This window comes from Bos javanicus, chromosome 25 (assembly GCF_032452875.1).
Source record: "Bos javanicus breed banteng chromosome 25, ARS-OSU_banteng_1.0, whole genome shotgun sequence".
Lineage (NCBI taxonomy): Eukaryota > Metazoa > Chordata > Mammalia > Artiodactyla > Bovidae > Bos > Bos javanicus.
Genome location: NC_083892.1, coordinates 34,169,696 through 34,192,787, shown reverse-complemented (window position 1 = coordinate 34,192,787; position 23,092 = coordinate 34,169,696). Strand labels below are relative to the sequence as shown.

At 47.5% G+C, this 23,092-nt stretch overlaps 1 protein-coding gene across 14 annotated transcripts in view; it reads left to right on the top strand.

Annotated features, from left to right (window-relative positions):
• Positions 1-23,092, top strand: part of STYXL1 (serine/threonine/tyrosine interacting like 1) — a 32,693-nt gene that overhangs the window by 4,646 nt on the left and 4,955 nt on the right. For 4 of the 14 annotated variants that reach the window (XM_061401950.1, XM_061401948.1, XM_061401949.1 and 1 more), the window contains exons 2-9: positions 4,236-4,339; positions 5,244-5,305; positions 5,998-6,127; positions 8,623-8,724; positions 8,885-9,030; positions 17,699-17,844; positions 20,595-20,692; positions 21,244-21,356. In XM_061401950.1, coding sequence (XP_061257934.1) covers positions 4,237-4,339; positions 5,244-5,305; positions 5,998-6,127; positions 8,623-8,724; positions 8,885-9,030; positions 17,699-17,844; positions 20,595-20,692; positions 21,244-21,356 — 900 coding nt within the window. In that variant the 5' untranslated portion in view covers position 4,236. Of the gene's footprint in view, positions 1-4,235; positions 4,340-4,926; positions 5,037-5,243; positions 5,306-5,997; positions 6,128-6,501; positions 6,600-8,622; positions 8,725-8,884; positions 9,031-17,698; positions 17,845-20,594; positions 20,693-21,243; positions 21,357-23,092 lie in introns of those variants that run through there. The other 10 variants (XM_061401956.1, XM_061401953.1, XM_061401952.1 and 7 more) reach the window with 10 other exon arrangements.

Here is a 23,092-nt window from a genome sequence, read left to right as displayed (position 1 = left end):
CATCCCTGCTGGGCATCAAAGGACTTGGCTTTCCAAGTTACATGCCAGCAGAGCGCGAGGAGGTGGTGGACTGGTGACAGCAGAGGCAGCCTGGAGCTGCTGGCCAGGAGCTCCCAAGAGCTGAGATGCTGATGGTGGCAGTTCTGAGTTGAGAGCAAAGGCTCCAGTCCCCTGGGCCAGCCAGAGGTCAGGGAAATGAAAGCAAAGCTGGGTCCAGAGCTTGGGCATATCCAGGAACCCATGTCAGGAGCAGAAGGTGGGGCACAAGCCTGGCTTAGCACCTCATCAGTATTTGTTTTATGGTTCTATATAAAAGTTTGATATCAAATTATTCTTAGGACCTAAACGGTGGAGCCAAGAACCTCTCATACCCTTCAGAGTTTGGAGCAGGAATTCCCTGGTGGTCCAGTGACTAGGACTCCATGTTTCCACTGGCGGGGGCACAGGTTTGATCCTGAGTCAGGGACCTACGATGCCTCCTGATGCTCAGTGTAGCCAAAAAAAAGAAACAAAAACGAGTGTGGAGTTGTGCTGGAAGGGCTGTTAGCTGTGTCCAGTCCTCTGCCTGCCCAGTCCAGTGGCGCTTCTCACTGTGGCTCACAGGGCTGCGTCTTCTCTCAGGAGTGTGCTGTTGGGGGGGGCGGGGGGCAGGACAGTGCACACCCTCCTGAGGTTTGCCAGCAGGTGAGGCAGATCTTGCCTGACAAGTGGGAGTGCACCCTTTGGGAAGGAGAGATGTCAGAAGGAGTTGATTCCTGGGGCTAGACTAGGTTTTTACCTGAAAGCCCAGAGACAGTGTGTTAGCTAGTGAATGAAGAGATGGAGGTTGTCATGGGGAGAAGCAGATGGGAGGGTGAGGATGGACTCTGAGTGATCGCTTTTAGGTTGGCTTCATGAAGTTTGGGGACTGGACACAGAGTCCATCCCCATTCCCTGATGCTCACCGCCTCCAAAATGGCCTGAGATCAGGACTTTCAGAGGCAGAGGACCTGGGGGGATGAGTTGGGAGGTCCTTTAGGAGGGCTCTGTGTGTGGCATCTAGGTGTATGGCATTGGGTCAGGATAGGCCCATTGGTGAAGGCAGGAATGGTGACTAGTAATAATGTATTGGTTAAACACGTGCTGACTGAGCATTGGTCTGCATCAGAAATCCTGGGCACCATGTGGGGGTACTGCAGTGAACAAGAAGGGCAAGGCCCCCACTCTTATGAGCCATGCATTCCACTATGAGGAGACTGATGATAAAAATAAGCAAATGAGTGAGTACAGGTGAAGACAATGAACTCATACTTCACAAGGATCACCCTGACTGCCATGTGAAGTTTAGACTATAGGGAGAAAGCAGAAGCAAAAAGCCCAGTTGGCAAGTACTGTGTCCTTGGGAGAGAGATGCTAGTACTTTGGTCTAGAATGCTAGTACTTTGCTAGCCCCCTGGAGATGGGCTTGGAATGTATATATTTAGGTGTTGTTGCTTAGTCACTAAGTCATGTCCGACTCTTTTGGGACCCCATGGACTATAACCCACCAGGCTCCTCTGTCCATGGGTTTTCCAGGCAAGAATACTAGAGTGGCTTGGCGTTTCCTTCGCCAGGGGATCTTCCCGACCCAGGGCTCAAACCTGCGTCTCCTACATTGGCAGGCAGATTCTTTACTATGAAGCCACCTGGGAAGCCCAATATATTGAGGTTGTAGAGCTAATAGATGGGAGCTAATGGGAGGGAAATGAGGGATTAGACATGTGACCTCGAGTAACTTGGTGGATAATGGTGCTGTTTATTGAGACAGGGAAGACTAAAAGACAAGAAGATATTGGAGATGTGGGCTTGTATAATTTAAACCTTCTTTTTTGGCTACATTATACTTGAGCTACCTACCAGGCATCCACATGGAGCCTGGAGCTCAGTGGAGAGGTCAAGTAGAGGCTATGATTTGGGAGTCATTGGTATACAGGGGGTCTTCCAGGGACTGGATGAATCCCCTAGACTCTAGGGGAGTGGTGGTTGTCAACTAACGGTGACTTTGCCCTTCTTGCAGGGGACATTTGGTGACGTCTGGAAACATTTGTAATTGGAGGGTGGGAGTTGGTACTGGCTTCTGCTGGAAGGGGCTGGGGATCCTGCTAAACATCCCGTGGTGCACAGGTCAGCCCCACCACCAAGAATTACCTGGCCTCGCATGTCAGTGGTACCAAGGCTGAGAAGCTCTGTCCCAGAGTGAGAGTGTAGGTAGAGAAGAGAGGAGATGACTGTGTCTGAGGGTGTGCTCGTGGGGAGAGTTGGAGCCATCTGAGAGGGAAGTGGGAAGCCTAGAGAGTGGGGGGTCCTGGGAGTGGAGAGTGTTTGGGGAAGGAGGCATTCAAGTGGGTTACAGAGGAGTGACTAAATGGATTAGGCAGGAGGAGTATTTGTGATGACCTTGATAAGAGCAGTTTCTGTGGTTTGGGGTTAGAAGTTCCAGGGGAGAAATTTGTACCAATAGCTAACAGTTACCGAGCCCTTCCTCCCTGCTCAGAATGTCTTCCGTGTGTAGTTTCATTGATCCACACACAACAACTACTATTATCCTTGTTCTACAGAAACGGCAATACTATTTTTACCCCCATTTAACAGAGGCAGAAACTGAGGCACAAAAAGGCTAATTATTCCCTGAGGTCAGGCAGCCAAGAATAAGTGGCACAACAGGCGTTCAGTCTAGAGTTCAGAGGTGAGGAAGTGGAGGCCGTGTAGACATATCCCTTTTGAAAGGTCTCAGGTGACAAAGGGAACAGAGACAGGCACGGAGGATGCTGGCACGCCACTGGGAATGACCTACATGGAGACCGAAACTGATGGTGTTGGAGGGGAGGCCGAGAACTGAGGTGCTGGAGGAGGCGAGAAGGTTCAGGGCCCAAGATGAGGAGTTAGCCTTTCTGGGGAGCATCGTATTGGCAATTCTGAAGTGGACCCTAACTGTCCACTTGAGCAAGATTGTCCCTGGACTTGACTGGCCTGCAGAGGTCTGCTGGCTGCTCCTGGTCGTTCCCACCCCAGCTAAAAGGTAACCTTGCAGGAAGCTTCTTCACAGGCCTTCTCCCCTCAGTGTCCGGGGGCAGCAGAGACTGTTGTGCCCAGGAACCAAGAGCAGCCCTGTAAGCAGGAGCCACAGCCCAGGCTGGCCGGGCAGTTCTGTCAGTACCAGTGAGCGATGAGCCACCTTCCACGAAGCACCAGGATCTTTACAATAAGCCCACAAGGCCCCTCACAAGGGACCTGCACCAGCCTCCCCAGGGTCTCCGTCATCACTCTCTTCTCACTGTCGTCACCCCAGGCTCCTTTGGAAACCTCAGGTGCTAAGTTCCCTCCTGCTCTCAGGAGTGTCCCCACCTCCTTCATCCTCTCTCCCTCCTCCACCTGCCTAAGTCTTGCCTAACCTCCTGTCTCAGCAATCACATCTCAGACAGCCCTTCTCTGACCACCCATCCCCCGACTAGGCGAGGCCCTCCTGTTGGCACCTCCTGTGACACTGGATGCTGACCCTTTTATAATGCTTTCCCTGCTTAACGAAGTATTTTTTGGTCCAATGTCTGCATTCCACGCTTGACTTAATCTTCATGAGGGTGGGTCTAGTTGACCACAGTTATTTCCAGTGCCTGGCATGTAGTAGGTGTTCAGTGATGATTTACTGAAAGAAGAAATGAATTGGTGACTGTTTTACAACCTGTTTTATTCAGATATGTTGTGTGCAAAGTTTATCTCCCCTACACACATTTCACTTTAAGTTTTTGAAGTTTCTTTGATCACTTTGGTGATTATTTTCACCTTTGTTTGAACACATGTTAAGAAAGTTTAATTATCTTACTTGGTAGTCCTTCATCTAAAATAGAAAGATGTACTAAGCTTTTGGGCTTCCCTGATAGCTCAGTTGGTAAAGAATTTGCCTGAAATGCAGGAGACTGTGGTTCAATTCCTGGGTTGGGAAGATCCCTTGGAGAAGGAATAGGCTACCCAAGCCAGTATTCTTGGGCTTCCCTTGTGGCTCAGCTGCTAAAGAATCCACCTGCAATGCGGGAGACCTGGGTTCGATCCCTGGGTTGGGAAGATCCCCTGGAAAAGGGAAAGGCTACCCACTCAATAATATTCTGGCCTGGAGAATTCCATGGACTGAATAGTCCATGGGGTCGCAAAGAGTCGGACACAACTGAGCGACTTTCACTTCACTGAGCTTTTATTAATACGTTATGGATTCTTTCCTGTAGGATGACCGGTTTGGTTTTGTGTGAACCAACAGAGCTTTATAACATCTTGAATCAGGTCACAAAACTATCCAGATTAACTGAACCCAACTACCTCTGTTTATTGGGTGAGTACTTTATTTATGGGTGTGGAGGTCTTAGCTGTGGCAGGTGGGGTCTTCCGTGGCGGTGGGCAGACTCTCTCGTTGTAGTGTGAGGGCTTAGTGGTTCCACAGCATGTGGAATCTTAGGGATCGAACCTGCACCCTCTGCTTTGGAAGAGGGCTTCTTAACCACTGGACCACCAGGGAAGTCCCAGTTACACTTGTTTTTAAGCCAGATAGACCATGTCTCTGACCTTTGCTCAAGACTATGCGATGAAGATTCACTTATGTTGTTGCATGGAGCTAGAGTGTAGTTAGTTCATTTTTGCTATTAGATCATTAAATTCTGATTTAATGATCTAATTTAATCGGTAGTGTACTATTGCAATAGGGAGGAGCCCAGAGTGAACAGGACTCCAGTTTGCACAGAGGCCTTTGCGATGGAGAATGAGGGAGTAGAGAAGGGGAATGTGGGGCTCAGAGTCAGGGAAGTGAAAACTACGAACTGGGTGGGAGTTGGACCATGTGAGACCCAAGGGGGCTCGCTAACTGGTGCTTATCGAAGCTAGGCTCTACCCTCCTCAGAGGCGGGAGCAGGGGCCCTGTCTTCAGGTGCCAGCTGGAGCAAGAGTAAGTTCTTTGGCGGCCTTGAGTGTCCTCAGGCAGACACTTCACAAGGGCTGGAGTCAGCCTTGGAGGTACTCTTGAGCTGTATCTGAAGGTAAAGATGTCTTCAGATGTAGTTTTTTTCCCCCATTGATTTCTAAGTTCTTTACAAATTCTGGATACAAGATTTTGTTGGTTATTTGTATTAGAGCTATTATCTCTGTTTCTGGCTCATCGTTTTACTTTAACGTATTTTAGTGCTCTCATTGGTCACGTGTTCCTTTGCAAAAGCAGTTACTCATTCAATGCTTTTCCTTTTCAGATGTGCGGTCCAAACGGGAGTATGATGAAAGCCACGTGATTACAGCACTCCTTGTGAAGAAGGTATACTGACAAGAGTCTGCACGTGGGGCGGACGGGCTACCTTACTGGAGGGCCGGAAGAATGGGAGGGTTTATCCGAGGTCCAGGAGGGACACCTCCTACTGGACACTGTGGGCGGCAGGGGCAGGACCCCGTGTGTCCACCACAAGGGTCTCTGACACTGTCACATACTCCCTGAGGCCTCTCCCTGTCCCCCATGGTCAACAGCTTCATTAAGAAATGTTTATTTAATTCTTTGATGTGCCAGGCAATGTTATGAACCCTGGGGTTGTGACTTTTGCCCATTCAGGCCTGTCTGCTTACTTCCCTCTTCACGGCAGATTTTGGATTTGGTCTCCATCGCCCACACCCTTCTCCAGAGGATGTCAGTAGTTCCAGTGGCCGCAGCTGCTCTCTCAGCACCTGTGCCAGGGCTCCTAATCAGCTGTGGGCTGGTCACTAGACCACTGTTCTTTGGCCAGGGTATCATCTCTGGTCCAGTCAGCCGTGGACAGCTTCTCCCAGGGGGGACCATGGGTGTGGAAGACTCTTGGAACGTGGCAGCCTCTCTGGTCCACTCTCAGGGCTTCCGGGCCTGTGTGTAGTCAAGGAAGGGGGAGCTGTCCCACCTGGGCTCCTCCCAGTGCTGGTGTGCAGGGCGTGTGGGCTCAGCCTAACCCACCTGCCAACAGGCTTCTCCGGTGGTTTCTTTAGAGGGCAGGCAAATATCTAATCCCGGAGTCTGTGGATCTGGAGTGTGTGGAATACTGTGTGGTATACGATAACAACACCATCTCCCTGGAGCTAATGCTGAAAGACGACAGCACTGATGACGGCAAGCACAGTGAGTCTTTACCAGAGCAGCAGGACGAAGAGTTAGGCTGCTGAGCGCCTTTGCCACATGCCGGGAGCTCTGCCTGGGCCACCTCTACAGAGCAGCCCTATGGGCATGGCAGTGTCAGAACCTGGGAAGGGTCTGGGTTGTTTCCTTCTTTGCAAGGTGACAAGTGAGCCAGCCATGGTTTCATGGATGCTGGCATAAGACCTGAGGCTCCTGGCTCAGAGATAAAAGACTTTATTTCTCAGAGCAATAAAAGTGGCCAGAAGACAGTGGGTGGTGGTGTTAGAGACCTCTGAGCTTAGGGGGCCTAAATCTTTTCTAACAAACATGCAGAAAGCCTGCCTGCCCTTGACTCTGGAGGGAGGAACTGTCTCTATCATCCGAGGCTGTTTATTACACAGATATCCTTGAAAAGCCAGCGCCTTTGTTCAGAGGACATGTAGAAACATGAAAGGCCGTGGAGAGTGGTCTCCTAGTAAGTAACGTCTCTGTTTTATAGGGGAGGAAACTGGAGTCCAGGAAGGTGAAATAGTCGTTCCCCATGTCTGGGACCGTGGGTTTCTACTGCTATGTAACAAATTACCCCCAAAGTCAGTAGTTTAATACCATAATCGTTAGTTGTCTGCTTGTTTCTGTGGCATTCGGGAGCACTTAGCTGGGAGATTCTTGCCTATCCTGAGGCTGTAGACATGACGTCAGCCAGGCTGCTGTCCCGAGAAGGTGAGATGGGGCCAGGATGACATGCCTCCGAGATGGTCACTCCCGTGGGAATAGCCAGGAGTCCTCTGTTCCTCACTGCACGAACTTATGCAGCGGGCTGCTTAGACGGCCTCACGACAGGGCAGCTGGTTTCCCCAGAGGGAATGGGCCTAGACAGAGGGAGAGAAGGGGACAGCTACGCGCCTATTTATGACCTGGTCTTGAGATGGAAATACTAGGTCACATTCTGTTCATTAGAAGCAAGTCACTGAGTACAGCCCACCCCTACAGGCTGCTGCTGCTGCTGCTAAGTCGCTTCAGTCGTGTCCGATTCTGTGTGACCCCATAGACGGCAGCCTACCAGGCTCCCCTGTCCCTGGGATTCTCCAGGCAAGAACACTGGAGCGGGTTGCCATTTCCTTCTCCAACCCCTACAGGAGAGGGGAATTAAACTAAAGGGAAGCATTTGAAAGCGTTTGTGGGAAGAGTTTTTAAACCACCACACCTAGTAAGTGGTGGGGCCAGGATTCAAACCCGAGTGATCCTGGAGAACAGTCACTTCATCCTCGAGCTGGACCGCGGCCAGTTCCAGTCTGCTTCACTGAGGCTCCGCTGCATTCTCCATTCAGCCCCTGCTTTGGGCTGACCACGCGTTGCTGCTGCCGGCCGGCTCAGTGACCGATAGGGGTGGATGAGTTCCATGGACTGGGCACTCATACCAGTGGCCACTGGGTGGCGTTAGGCTTCCGCCTGTAATAACACCAGTTTTCCCAGGAGGCCCTTAGCCAGGAAATTGTCCCCTCTTTGCTACACTCGTCCCTGGTCTGCAATCCTAGGATTGTCGGCTGAACCCTGAAGTCCTAGGAAATGGTGGTCGGTGAAAACAATCCCCTCTACACTCTGTACCTGACCTCACTTTAGCACTACGGAGTCGCCATCCTTACTCAGTAAGAAATCACAATCACAGAACAACAAATCCCAAAACCACACACTGATGATTTGCTTACTCGGGGAAGGTTGCACAGTCAGGGACGACCGCAGTGGCCAGTGGCTTGACGGCCACAGTGTTCTTTGTTTACTGATATGGCAAGCAACATTCTTTGTCCATAGTGTATACTAGAGAGAAGTTGAACATGTGCACACAAAACCTTGTACGTGGGTGTTCCTGGCAGTCTGATAATAGCCACAAAATGGGAACACCTGAAATAGTCATCAACAGATCAGTGGATAAACCAGACATGGAGAGCCACACAGAGGAATATTATTCAGCTGTGAAAAAGGATTGAGTGCTGACACTGGCTGCAACATAGATGAACTTTGACAACATCATGCCCAGTGAAAGAAACCAGACGCAGAACGCCACATTTATACAATTCCATTTCTATAAAATGTCCAAAATAGGTCAAGCCGTAAGAAATTAGGTTAGTGGTTGCTTAGAGCTGAATGTTTGCAGGGAAGTGAGAAATGAAACCCCCTAACTGGTACATGGTTTCTCTTGGAGGTGATTAAAATGTTCTGAAATTGACTGCAGTGATGGTTGCACAACTGGGAATACATTAAAAACGTTAATTTATATACTTTAAATGAATGAATTGTGTGGTATATCATTTATGATATTGTATATACATATATGTGGCTCAGCTGGTAAAGAATCCACCTGAAATGTGGGAGACCTGGGTTGGGAAGATCCCCCGCAGAAGGGAAAGGCTACCCACACCGGTGTTGGCCTGGAGAATTCCATGAGTATAGTCTGTGTGGTCACAGAGTCGGACATGACCCAGCGACTGTCGCTTTCATAGGCACGCGCACACTTCACTTGTCTTGGATCGTCCTTCCTTGCAACAGTATGGAAACGAAAAGGAAATCTTGGAGTTTACAGACAAAGATCAGCTTACTCGGTGGTGAATCGCTTTTTAAATTTTAATTGTAGCTTTCATCTCTATTTATATTCACTTCAGTTTCCTCGATAATTGTTTTCCAGAGTGGAGTGCCTGCCCACTGGGCCTCTAGGCACACGGTGAGCACAGAGGGGACAGTCATCTCTTTGGTCTCTGCTCTTAGGAATAGTGCTTGGAGCGGCTGTTGAGTGTGGCAGAGCCCTGACCCACCTCACGCACCACCCCGTCCTTATCCTAAGAGGAGGCTACGAGCTCTTCTCGGCCATGTATCACTTCTTCCGGACACAGAAGATCATCTGGATGCCTCAGGCAAGCTGCGCACCAAGCACAGGCAGGCTCGGGCGGGAGTGGGGCCTTTCCCTGGGGGCCGAAGGGGTCGAGAGCAGGGCTGGAGAAGCAGGAGACAGATGACGTGGAAAAGGTGGAAGAGGTGTTGACGGAGGCTTGGGAATGAACTCGGGCAGCCAGGAGGTGCAGTCCAGTCCAGTGTGATGAATTATAAGTGCCAGATGGAGGCAGAGCCAGTGTGGCGTTTCATCAATGAGGCCGGTTTAGAGAGCAGGGATCCGCGGCGGGGGTTCTGGGTGATGGGCCGTGGTCAAAGCCACACAGGCGGGGCCATCCTTAGCCGTCTGGCCTCACGAACCCTGGCTGGGTCCAGAGGATACAACGAAAGGGTGAGAGAGCAGCCCCTGCCTACAAGGATTCCTTTGTCTAGTGGGGGAGACCAGGGTTGTGACAAGGTGTGGCCGAGGTGTTATGCAAGGTGTCCGGAGCCAAACCAGAGGGTGAATAAGGTGAGCACTGGGATGCAGTGACAGGCAGACAGGGGCACTCCCTGCGGGGATTTCATAGCATCCGGTTTCTTGAAGAGTCAGGAGTGAAGTGGAATGTGGACCTGCAGGGGTCTCATTCTTTCTAGCGATTACTTCAGCCGTGCTCTCACTCGCCGTGGGCAGCATCATGGGCCGATAACATACTTTCCAACCACTCTTGGTTATGAAAAATTTCAGTTTCATCATATTATAAAACAACTGGAGAAGTGTGCCTAGGAACTGGAATTTGGTGATAGTAAGGAGTTCCACCTGATGCGAAGAGCTGACTCACTGGAAAAGACCCTGATGCTGGGAAAGATTGAGGGCAAGAGGAGAAGGGGACGACAGAGGATGAGAGGGCTGGATGGACATGAGTCTGAGCAAGCTCTGGGAGTTGGTGATGGACAGGGAAGCCTGGTGTGCTGCAGTCCACGGGGTCACAAAGAGTCGGACATGACTGAGTGACTGAACAGCAAGGAATTATTATTATATATTTTTTAAGGTTGTGATGACATTATTATGGCTATGTTTCTGAAAACGCGAGTCTCTATCTTTTAGAGATACATAATGAGATATTTATAATGAAAATAACATGATGTCTAGAATGTCCTTCAAAATAATCTGGGGAGGGTCGGGAAGTTGGAGGTACATATGAAACAAAATGGGCCATTAGTTGATAATGAATGCTTGCTGAAGGGTGAGAGATCCAGAGGTTTGTTACATTCTTCTCTCTACTTTTGAAATAATTTTTTAAAAGGGAATAAAACAGTCCAGTACAGGCTAGACTAGTTTAGCCTCAACCCAGGTCTTCTTTCTTCTCCCTTCCTGGAGTTGGGCAGCTTTCCATTGTCTGTGGGCTCGGGACTGGGAATGGGGAGGAGTGTATGATAGCTTCAGGGATACCTCCTTACTTCCCCTCTTCCGGTCCTGGTCCCTTTGGTGCTGGGGGTCCGGGTGGGCCCTGTCTTGTGTGACTGGCTGCTTATCAGTGGTGGGGACGTGCTTTCTTCTCATTTTGCCCCGCTTGGTTCTGTGTGCCACAGATGATGGCCTTTGAGGCTGGTTTCCTTTCCATCTGTTACCAAGGATCCTTCAGAGAGAGCCAGCTGAGAATTCCTGACAGGAATGCCCCCAGGTCCCTTCCCTTCCCTTGGCAGCTCACGACCTCCCACCCCATCCACATTCCTTCACCTGAAGCCCAGAATGAGCCCCCGGAGGGTGTGATGATGGGAATGAGGCTGCTCCTGGCCTTGCTGGCACGGCTGCTCCAGCCAGCCCGTGTGAAAAGGCGGGGACCCACGCCTGGGGTCATACCTGTTCCCAAACACAGGGTATGCGTGTGACGCTCTCCAGGGCACTTCCTCACCTTCCACTGAGCTGTGATTCTTAGCTCAGCAGCTGTACAGCCAGTCTTCCCGGGCCCCCCAGGCACCCCTCTTTTCTCCCAGAGGAGCGTCCTTACTGGCTTTGCAGGGACGAAAGAGGGCCTTTCTTGTCTGCAAACATGACATGCTCATAACTCACCTTCTTTCTTTTTCTTTTTTTTAATATTCACTTTTGGCTGCAGTGGTCTTTGCTGCTGTGCATGGGCGGAGAGCAGGGGCTGCTCTTGTTGCGGTGCTTGGGCCTCTCATTGCAGGGGCTTCTCTTTTTGCGGAGCACGGGCTTCAGTAGTTGCAGTGCATGGGCTTAGTTATCCCGTGGCACGTGGGATCTTCCCAGATCAGGGATCAAACCCTTGTCCTCACCATTGGCAGGCAGATTCTTAACCACTGGATCACCACAAAAGCCCCTTTATTTTCTTTTAAAGCTTTAGGAAGTTGGAATTGGCATAGGTTAAAACAGCACATACTTAGAATGTACAGTTCGGTCAGTTCTGACGTGTATACCCCTGAGACTGGTCCTTGCCCCATCTTCTTAGGTAGTTTGGGAAGAGGGATGGGGTGGTATCTAGCAGGGCCTGGACAGGTGAGTTCTATGCTGCTTGTTCGAGGCCCTCGTAGGATGTACGTTCCTAGATTGGCTTCTCCCTACTTCGGGACTTTTGTTACTAATTCAGGGGCAAGAATGAAAGCCCCACTCCCTTCCTGTTATGTGTTTTGACACGTTATGAAGCAGATGTGTCTCTGCTGCTCCCCAAGGAACTCCTACCAGGGGGATGGAGGCACGGAGTTTAGACTCTGAGATGGCCCCTCTACTTTAGACAGAGTGACTTCTAATTTCCTGTTTTATATGTTGTTGTCTAGTCACTAAGTCATGTCCAACTATTTGTGACCCCATGGACTATAGCTGTGTCGGGAGAAAGCAGTGGGCTCAATTTGGACACGTTAGTTTGTGATACTGGTTTCTCTTACATTTGTTGACGTGGTTATCAAAACTGTGTCCTCTAGAATTAACAGGCAGTGGCTGTTTAGAGCAGAGCATTTTTTTATCCATGTCACACCCACTCCCCCACGGCCCTTAAAACTATTGGGAAAGTAGGCTGGTTCAAAAGCATCAGGAAGATCCTTGACAGATTTGTGGTGAGACTGAGTGAGATTTTCCAGGTGAAACCATGAGGAGTCCACTTGGCTCCAGCAAGCTGAGCGTCCTGAGGGGGTGGTCACCCAGAACCCTGGGGAGTGCTTTGGGTCACATTTGCAGGTGGTGGGCCTGCCTGCCCGCGTGTGGAAGGGCCGAATGTCTCACAGACTTGGGGGTTGACTCGGAGTGGTGTCTGCTTATTGATAAAAAAGCTTTTGAGGTCGACAGTTTTGGAGGAGTGTGGGCTGGTGGGGGGTTCACTGGGAGGGGAGGTGTGCTGAAGCCACAAGGCTCTGAAAGGCGCAGGTGGGCTGCACACTAGCTTGAGGTCTTAAGATGTTGTTTCTGAGTTGAACTTGGAGCCAGAGGTGGTTTAGAACTGGTTTGACCTTTAAAATTATATTGGTTAGCATTTCCTATGGAAAACTGGTGAAAAATAGGGGGTTTCTAGACAGTTTGAACATTCTTTGGCATTGCCCTGCTTTGGGATTGGAATGAAATCAGTCCTGTGGCCACAGCTGAGTTTTCCAAATTTGATGCTGAAGTGGAAGCTCCAACAACTTTGGCCAATGATGCAAAGAGCCAACTCATTGGAAAAGAGCCTGATGCTGAGAAAGATTGAAGGTAGAAGGAGAAGAGGGCAGCCGAGGATGAGATGGCTAGATAGCATCACTGACTCAATGGACATGAGCCTGAGCAAACTCTGGGATACAGTGAAGGACAGGGAAGCCTGGCATGCTACATACAGTCTATGGGGTCACAAAGAGTCAGACACAACTCAGCGACTGAACAACCACCACCACCACCAGATCATATTCAATAAACATCAATTTATTCAATGCTAGTGGATTTCTTTTTCTTTTTTTCTTGTGAGGTTATGCCTAGGTTTTATATTACTAAATATAACAAGTAAGTTTTCAGTCTATGCCAACAATAAACAAGTATCCACTGTTTTATTACAGACATCTGAACTACAAGAGGTCACCCAAGGAACCATTAGGGGAATTTTCATTAGTTCTGGAGGCATGCTTTGAGAACAGTCTTAGACTGGTGTGATTCTCTGGCTTGTTTATAAGTCTCATTAATAATTGTTTAATAATTATTTTTATTAATAATTGTTTCTAACCACCTGATGGGTGCTCTAATAATCTTTCCTTGGAAACACTCAAATTTTGTGATCCAGCCCCCCAGCTTTATTGAGGTATAATTGACATATAAGACTGTGTAAGTATAAGGCATACAACATGATTTGATACACATATATGTTGCCACTTCCCTGGTGGCTCAGATGGTAGAGAATCTGCCTGACATGCAGGATACCCGGGTTTGATCTCTGGGTCAGGGAGATCTCCTGGAGAAGAGAATGGCTACCCACTCCAGTATTCTTGCCTGGAGAATCCCATGGACAAAGGAGCCTGGAGGGCTATAGTCCATGGGGTCCCACAGAGTCAGACAGGACTGAGCAACTAACACTTTCACTTCATATGTTGCAAGATGATTACCATAGTAAAATGAGCACATCCATCACCTCACACAATTACCATTTATGTGTGTGTGAGCGATGAGAACATTTAAGATGTACTTTCTAGAAATTTTGTTAAAATTTCAAGTATATAATACTGTGTTGTTAACTGTAGTCTCCATGCTGTACATTAGATCCCCAGAACAGCATCGGACCTTGCTTCTATCACCAGTCACATCCACAACAAGAGATGGCGAGAGTGAACGTCGACATTCTAGGAATCAGCGAACTAAAATGGACTAGAATGGGTGAATTTAACTCAGATGACCATTATATCTACTACTGCAGGCAGGAATCCCTCAGAAGAAATGGAGTAGCCATCATGGTCAACAAGAGTTCAAAATGCAGTACTTGGATGCAGTCTCAAAAACGACAGAATGATCTCTGTTCGTTTCCAAGGCAAACCATTCAATATCACAGTAATCCAAGTCTATGCCCCAACCAGTAACGCTGAAGAAGCTGAAGTTGAATGGTTCTATGAAGACCTACAAGACCTTTTAGAACTAACACCCCAAAAAAGATGTCCTTTTCATTATATGGGACTGGAATGCAAAAGTAGGAAGTCAAGAAACACCTGGAGTAACAGGCAAATTTGGCCTTGGAATACGGAATGAAGCAGGGCAAAGACTAATAGAGTTTTGCCAAGAAAACGCACTGGTCATAGCAAACACCCTCTTCCAACAACACAAGAGAAGACTCTACACATGGACATCACCAGATGGTCAACACCGAAATCAGATTGATTATATCCTTTGCAGCCAAAGATAGAGAAGCTCTATACAGTCAACAAAAACAAGACCAGGAGCTGACTGTGGCTCAGATCATGAACTCCTTATTGCCAAATTCAGACTGAAATTGAAGAAAGTAGGGAAAACCACTAGACCATTCAGGTATGACCTAAATCAAATCCCTTATGATTATACAGTGGAAGTGAGAAATAGATTTAAGGGACTAGATCTGATAGAGTGCCTGATGAACTATGGACTGAGGTTCGTGACATTCTACAGGAGACAGGGATCAAGACCATCCCCATGGAAAAGAAATGCAAAAAAGCAAAAAGGCTGTCTGGGGAGGCCTTACAAATAGCTGTGAGAAGAAGAAAAACAAAAAGCAAAGGAGAAAAGGAAAGATATAAGCATCTGAATGCAGAGTTCAAAGAATAGCAAGAAGAGATAAGAAAGCCTTCTTCAGTGATCAATGTGAAGAAATAGAGGAAAACAACAGAATGGGAAAGACTAGAGATCTCTTCAAGAAAATTAGAGATACCAAGGGAACATTTCATGCAAAGATGGGCTCGATAAAGGACAGAAATGGTATGGACCTAACAGAAGCAGAAGATATTAAGAAGAGGTGGCAGGAATACACAGAAGAACTGTACAAAAAGATCTTCACAACCCAGATAATCACAATGGTGTGATCACTCACCTAGAGCCAGATATCCTGGAATATGAAGTTAAGTGGGACTTAGAAAGCATCACTACGAACAAAGCTAGTGGAGGTGATTGAATTCCAGTTGAGCTATTTCAAATCCTGAAAGATGATGCTGTGAAAGTGCTGCACTCAATATGCCAGCAAATTTGGAAAACTCAGCAGTGGCCACAGGACTGGAAAAAGTCAGTTTTCATTCCAATCCCAAAGAAAGGCAATGCCAAAGAATGCTCAAACTACCGCACAATTGCACTCATCTCACACGCTAGTAAAGTAATGCTCAAAATTCTCCAAGCCAGGCTTCAGCAATATGTGAACGTGAACTTCCTGATGTTCAAGCTGGTTTTAGAAAAGGCAGAGGAACCAGAGACCAAATTGCCAATATCCACTGGATCATGGAAAAAGCAAGAGAGTTCCAGAAAAACATCTCTTTCTGCTTTATTGACTATGCCAAAGCCTTTGACTGTGTGGATCACAATAAACTGTGGAAAATTCTGAAAGAGATGGGAATACCAGACCACCTGACCTGCCTCTTGAGAAATTTGTATGCAGGTCAGGAAGCTACAGTTAGAACTGGCCATGGAACAACAGACTGGTTCCAAATAGGAAAAGGAGTACATCAAGGCTGTATATTGTCACCCTGCTTATTTAACTTATATGCAGAGTACATCATGAGAAATGCTGGGCTGGAAGAAGCAAGATTGCCGGGAGAAATATCAATAACCTCAGATATGCAGATGACACCACCCTTATGGCAGAAAGTGAAGAGGAACTCAAAAGCCTCTTGATGAAAGTGAAAGTGGAGAGTGAAAAAGTTGGCTTAAAGCTCAACATTCAGAAAACTAAGATCATGGCATCTGGTCCCATCACTTCATGGGAAATAGATGGGGAAACAGTGGAAACAGTGTCAGACTTTATTTTTTGGGCTCCAAAATCACTGCAGATGGTGACTGCAGCCATGAAATTAAAAGACGCTTACTCCTTGGAAGGAAAGTTATGACCAACCTAGATAGCATATTGAAAAGCAGAGACATTACTTTGCCAACAAAGGTTTGTCTAGTCAAGGCTATGATTTTTCCAGTGGTCATGTATGGATGTGAGAGTTGGACTGTGAAGAAGGCTGAGCGCCGAAGAATTGATGCTTTTGAACTGTGGTGTTGGAGAAGACTCTTGAGAGTCCCTTGGACTTCAAGGAGATCCAACCAGTCCATTCTGAAGGAGATCAGCCCTGGGATTTCTTTGGAGGGAATGATGCTAAAGCTGAAACTCCAGTACTTTGGCCACCTCATGCGAAGAGTTGACTCATTGGAAAAGAGTTTGATGCTGGGAGGGATTGGGGGCAGGAGGAGAAGGGGACGACAGAGGATGAGATCACTGACTCGATGGACGTGAGTCTGAGTGAACTCCGGGAGTTGGTGATGGACAGGGAGGCCTTGCGTGCTGCGATTAATCAGGTTGCAAAGAGTCGGACACGACTGAGCGACTGAACTGAACTGACTGAATGTCTCCCCATTTTACCCACCCCCTCAGGCCCTGGAAATACCATGAGTTTTGCTTTTTCAGAGTTTCACATGTGAATGAGATCATGCAATGTTTTTTTTTTTTTTTTTTTTTACTTATTCACTCAGGACAGTGCCCTCAAATTCCATTCATGTGGTCACAAATGACAAGATTTCCTTCCTTTTTATGGCTGAACAGCATTCCATTGTATATACATGCCATATTTTCTTTATCCATTCATCCATTGATGGACTTCTAGGTCATTTCTGTCTCTTTTGTGAATAATGCTCAAATGATCATGTGGGGTGCAGATCTATCTTTAAGATGGTCATTTCATTTCCTTCAGATATATACCAAAAGTGGGATTGCTGGATCAAATGGTAGTTTTGTTTTTAATTTTTTTGACATAATTTTTTAAATTAAATTGTATTTTATATTGGGATGTAGTTGCTTTACCATGTGATATTAGTTAAAGGGGTACAGCAAACTGGCTCAGCTGTGTGTGTACATAGATCCACTCGTTTTCAGAGTCTTTCCCCGTATAGGTTATTATAGAATACTGAGTAGAGTTCCCTGTGCTATTCAGTAGGTCCTTGTTGATGATCTGTTTTATATATTGTAGTGTGTGTATGTTAATCCCAAACTCCTAATTTATCCCTCCCCCTACATCTTTCCCTTTCGATAACCATAAGTTTGTTTTCAAAGTCTGTGGGTCTGTTTTTGTCTTGTAAGTAAGTTCATTTGTATCACGTTTTTGTGTGTGTGTGTGTGTGTTTTCTTTTTTCTTTTGTGTTTTTTTGTATCATATTTTTAAGATCCCACATATAAATGATACCATACAGTGTCTGTCTGTCTCTGTCTGACTTATTTCACTTAGTTATAATAATTTCTAGGTCTATCCATTGTTGCTGCAAACAGTGTTACTTCATTCTTTTGTATGGCCGAGTAACATTCCATTGTATATATGTACCACATCTTCTTTATCCATTCCCCTGATGTTGGACGGTTAGGTTGCTTCCACGTCCTGGCTACGTAAATAGTGCTGCAATGAACATTTGGTTAGTCTCATTCACTATCCCAGTTTGCCTTTCTAAGCTTGTTTGCTGAGCTGCATCTCAAGAGACAAAACAAAAACAGCTTCTTCTCTGGGGATTGTTATCACAGCAGGCTTTCTCCATCCCCTCCTCAGGAACTGGATGCCTTCCAGCCATACCCTATTGAGATAATGCCAGGCAGGATCTACCTGGGAAATTTCAAGCAAGCCTGCGACCCTAAAATTCAAAAGGATTTGAAAATCAACGCACATGTCAACATCTCCATGGAGACAGGGCCATTGTAAGTAGAAATACCATTGATCTTTTTATATTAGTATTATTTATTTATATCAGCCTTCTAGTGTCATGCACTGATAGGATTGAAAGGGCTTTTAGAAACCAGTACACACTGGAATGGGATCTGCATTGTTCATCTATTCCTAGCCTGCTCTTGACTTCCCGGCATGAGCATAGCATCCTCTGCCCCAGACTGAGACCCTACACTTGCCCCACACCCCATACTTAAATCTCACCAAAAGTAATGCTTTTTTGGTGCTTTGACATTCTGATGCAAAATAATCCTGGTTTACCCTGCTTTTCTTGTCTCAGGCCCTCTGGGAAGTAGCCCTTCTCTTAGTCCATCTGGGCTGCTGTAACAGAATACTGCAGACCAGTGGCTTATGAACAATGGGGTTTCTCATGGTGTGGAGGCTGGGAAGTCCAAGATGGAGGCACTGGCAGATTCCGTGTCTGACGAAGGCTTGCTGTTGGTTCACAGATGGATTCTTCTTGCTGTGTCCTCACTTGGCGGAAGGGGCAAAGCTCTCTAGGGGTCCCTTTTACAAGGGCAGGGTTCAACATATAAATTTTGGGAAGACACAAACATTGGATACAGCAACTGTTATGCCTCAGATTTTCCCTGGTGCTAGGGACACACACACACACACACACACACACACACACACACTCACCATTGTTCATGGAGCAGGAAAGTTCTTTACAGCCTTGCTTGTCAGCCTGTGTCTTCTCAGCTATGTCCAGTCATGATCACCAAGGCCTCTACTTCCTCTAGTTCCTAATCAAAAGCTAATAAAATTCAGCTCAGAGGGAATTTATATAACATAAGAATTCGGTGAGGCATCTGATAATAAAAATTACTATATGAAAATCAATAAATCTAAAGAAAGTCACATCAAGGTACTTAATGAGACTGCTGAGAACAAGAGAGAGAGAGAAGTGAAAAGAAGCAGATAAGTAAGACATGACTTTCAAAGGAACAGTAATCAGACTGACGACTGACTCAACAGAAATCAACAAAAGGGAAACGTGGAATATGTCTTTGCAGTCTTCCTGGTGCTTCCCCCTACCTACCGTTCACAGCATTTGGGCTGGACTTACTGAGGTACACTAATGGATGGGCTAAAGCAAAAGTGATGGGCGGGCACTTCTGAAATTGGGTCACAGAAAGACCGTGGCGTCTGTCTTACCGCTCCGTGCTCACTCATCCTGAAGGGAGTCAGCTACCATGCTGTCAGCTGTCCTCTGGAGACAGGTCTGCATGGCAAGGGCCTGATGGCTTTCAGCCAACAGCTAGTGATGAGCCGAGGCCCTCAGTCCAAGAGCCCGTGAGAAACTGAATCCTGCCAACAGTCATGTGAATTCCCCGGTGGCCCAGCGGGTAGGACGTGGCACTTTCATTCCTAGGGCCTGGGCTCAGTCCCCGGGGAGGGAACTATCTCGCAGGCTACACGGTGCAGCGAAATAAATAAATAACATTTAAATTTCTGATTGTTGCTAGTATATGGAAATCCAGTTGATTTTTATATGTTAACCTTGTATCCTTCAACCTCCTCCATCCATGTCTCCTCCATGTTAGGCTTTCCCCAGCTCCCTGCCCCTCCTCTTCAGCAGCATGTGTAGGTCTTTATCCTCAAGCCTAGCCGATTGGATTAGCCATGTGTTGTGTGCATACCTCTCCCATCAGGGTGAGAGCTCCCTGAAGCTGGGAGAGGCCCTATTTGGTTCATCTTGTGTCCACTAGGGTCCAGCTCAAGGTCTGGCACACTATAGGCATTGAGCGAGTGTCTGGGGAAAGAACGGATGATGGGGGATAGATGGATGAGTGGGTGGTGGGTGGGTGGTCGGGTGGGGAGGGAGCGAGAGAGGAAGGGGACGGGAAGGATGGAGAGACAGAATGAATGAATGCATGCATGCATGGTGAATCGTGCTTGTATTTGTCACAGCAGATGCTCATGAAGAAACTAAACCAGAATATTTTCATTCTTGAATCTACTGCACCTTTCTGCATGCCACGGCAAATGCCCAGCAAGCTGTATTCTTCATAAATAACATTTACCAAGTGCTCACTGCACACCGGGCATTGTGCCAAGCTCCGTGCAGGCATCTTCTCAGGGAATGTGCCTCATGCCTCATCTCCCTCTTCTCTCTCCCTTGTTCATAAAGCTTTAGCCACTCCGATCTCCCTGATGTTTCTCAAGCATACTAAATATCCTGGCCCTTGGAGCCTTTGCACTTGGATTCTCCTCTACCTGGAACACTCTTTGCTGAGATAACCGCCTGGCTTGTCCCGTCACCTCCTTTAAACCTCTTCCCAATATCACCTCCTCAGGAAAGCCTTCCCTGACCACCCTATCTAAAACAGGAGCCCCTCCACTCTCCGTCAGTCTTGTTAATTGACTCTCTGTCAGTCTTGCTTCCTCCATTTAACATGGCAGACTCATTACATATTTCCATCCTCACCATCTGCACTGTGTTCCAGGAAAGCACCAGGTTTGGTCGATAATAATAATACCCCATTTATTGAGTACTGCATGTGTCAAGCAGATTGCTAAATGCCGTACATAGATGAGTTGATTTAATCTGCACAGCACCCCTCTGAGGCAGGCGCTCTTCTTCTGAGAGGGGATCATTTATCTACCCCCATCCCCCTGCTCAGCATCCTCCCCTTATGGTCCTGTTGCTGTGGATGAAGGGACACTACAGCCAGGCTCTGGGCGAATCTGCCCGATTACATGCTTTTCTTTTGTTTAGTTTTGTAGGTGACGCCGACAAGCTTCTGCACATCCAGATAGAAGATTCCCTGGAAGCAAACATTACACCCTTTTTACGCCACCTCTGTCACTTCATTGGTAAGGGGCATTCTTCAACTAGGCCCCAACTGGCCTGTGCCTAGGGAGCAGAGGGGTCCATGGCACCTTGTTCCTATTACTGACAGTGACTCCCAGCTCGCAGGAGAAAAGGGGCAGGGCTAAGCACGGTGCAAAACCTCATGAGGCAGGCAGTGCACCGCTAGCACATGTTCCGGATGAGGAAACGGTGGCTTCACGTGCCCAAGCCCCACAGCCAGTGCTCACTGGTTGTGGTTCACATCAGGCTACACAGCCTCTGTCAGCACCCAGGTGCCTGTGGGGATGGTCCTTCCATCCCCACCTGGGAAGTCAGCCAGTGGCCGACCTTCCTGGGAGGGAAGCATGGATAGCTCAGAGAAGGCCTTTCTATGATGATGCTAAACACATCATCTGCCAGGCAACGAAACAGTATCCGAGAGCTGTCACATGACCCGCCTAAACCGTGGTGTGCTGGTTCTGAACCTACTCTTGGATCCACTGAGGCCAGGCGTCTTCTGGATCCTCAGGGAAGGAAGCCACGCACAGCCTTCCACCTTTCCTTCCCTCTCCAGATATTCACCTGGAGCTCAACTCCGTCATCCTGGTCTTTTCCACCTTGGGCATCAGCCGCAGCTGTGCAGCCATCCTGGCCTACCTTATGCATCGGAATGGGCAGACCCTGAAGGTACGTATTGCCTGGTCCAGGAGGTCAGGTCAGAACTGCACCTCAAAGGAATGGCTCCCCAACACTGCCTCAGGACCTTACCTGATGGTGAGGAGTTGAGAGGGCAGGGTCAAGGGCTTTACCTAATATACCACGCCCAAGAACAGGGTGCCAAGAGCTGGGCTAGAGGCCTGAGGCTGGGCACCTGGGGCAGGCCTGGGACGCAGGCTGGGCAAGGCTGTGGCCATCAGGACCACCTGCACCGCCCCTAGTGCTGCCCAGCTCTCTGCTAGTGTTTGCTCAGGGCTTTCCAAGGGAGGTGCGTTTTGGCTGCTGCAATGTACCTGTTGGCCATCTGTATGTCTTCTTTGGAAAAATATCTATTCAGAATCTTAGCCCTTTTAAAAATCAGATTCTTTGGACTTTTTTTGTTAGTTTCTTTCTTTTTTCTTTCTTTTTTTTTTTGCTGTTGAGTTGTATGACTTCTTTAAGTACTTTGAGTATTAACCCATTATCAGTTATATGATTTGCAAATATTTTCTCCCACTTCTTAGGTTGCCTTTTCCTTCTCTGTTCAGTTCAGTCACTCAGTCGTGTCTGACTCTTTGAGACCCCATGAACCACAGCACACCAGGCCTCCCTGTCCATCACCAACTCCCGGAGCTTGCTCAAACTCATGTCCATCAAGTGAGTGATGCCATCCAATCATCTCATCCTCTGTTGTTCCGTTCTCCTCCTGCCTTCAACCTTTCCCAGCATCAGGGTCTTTTCAAATGAGTCAGTTCTTCGCATCAGGTGGCCAAAGTATTAGAACTTAAGCTTCAGCATCAGTCATTCCAATGAATTTTCAAGACTGATTTCCTTTGGGATGGACTGGTTGGATCTCCTTGCAGTCCAAGGGACTCTCAAGAGTTTTCTCCAACACCACAGTTCAAAAGCATCAATTCTTTGGTGCTCAACTTTCTTTATGGTCCAATTCTCACATCCATATGTGACTACTGGAAAAACCGTAACTTTGACTAGACAGATCTTTGTCAGTAAAGTAATGTCTTTGCTTTTTAATATGCTGTCTAGGTTGGTCATAAGTTTTCTTCCAAGGAGCAAGCGTCTTTTAATTTCATAGCTGCAGTCACCATCTGCAGTGATTTGGGAGGCCCCCAAATAAAGTCTGTCACTGCTTCCATTGTTTCCCCATCTATTTGCCATGAAGTGATGGGACTGGATGCCATGATCTTAGTTGTTTGAATGTTGAGTTTTAAGCCAGTTTTTTCACTCTCCTCTTTCACTTTCATTAAGAAGCTCTTTAGTTCCTCTTCACTTTCTGCCATAAGGGTGGTGTCATCTGCATATCTGAGGTTATTGATATTTCTTCCTGCAATCTTGATTCCAGCTTGTGCTTCATCCAGTCCAGCATTTCTCATGATATACTCTGCATATAAGTTAAATAAGCAAGGTGACAATATACAGGCTTCTTTGTAATCTTTTTTTTTTTTTTTTTCTGACTGCACTGCACGGCATGCAGGATCTCAGTTCCCCCACCAGGGATTGAACGTGTGCCTACTGCAATGAAGTGTGGAGCCTTAACCACTGGACCACTGAGGAAGTCCAGATTGCCTTTTTAATTTGCTGATGGTTTTCTTTGTTGTGCAGAAGCTTTTTAGTTTGATGTAGTCCCACTTGTTTATTTTTGCTTTTGTTTGCTTTGGGTGTCAATTCGTAAAAGTCACCACCAAACTGATGTCAAGGAGTTTACTGCC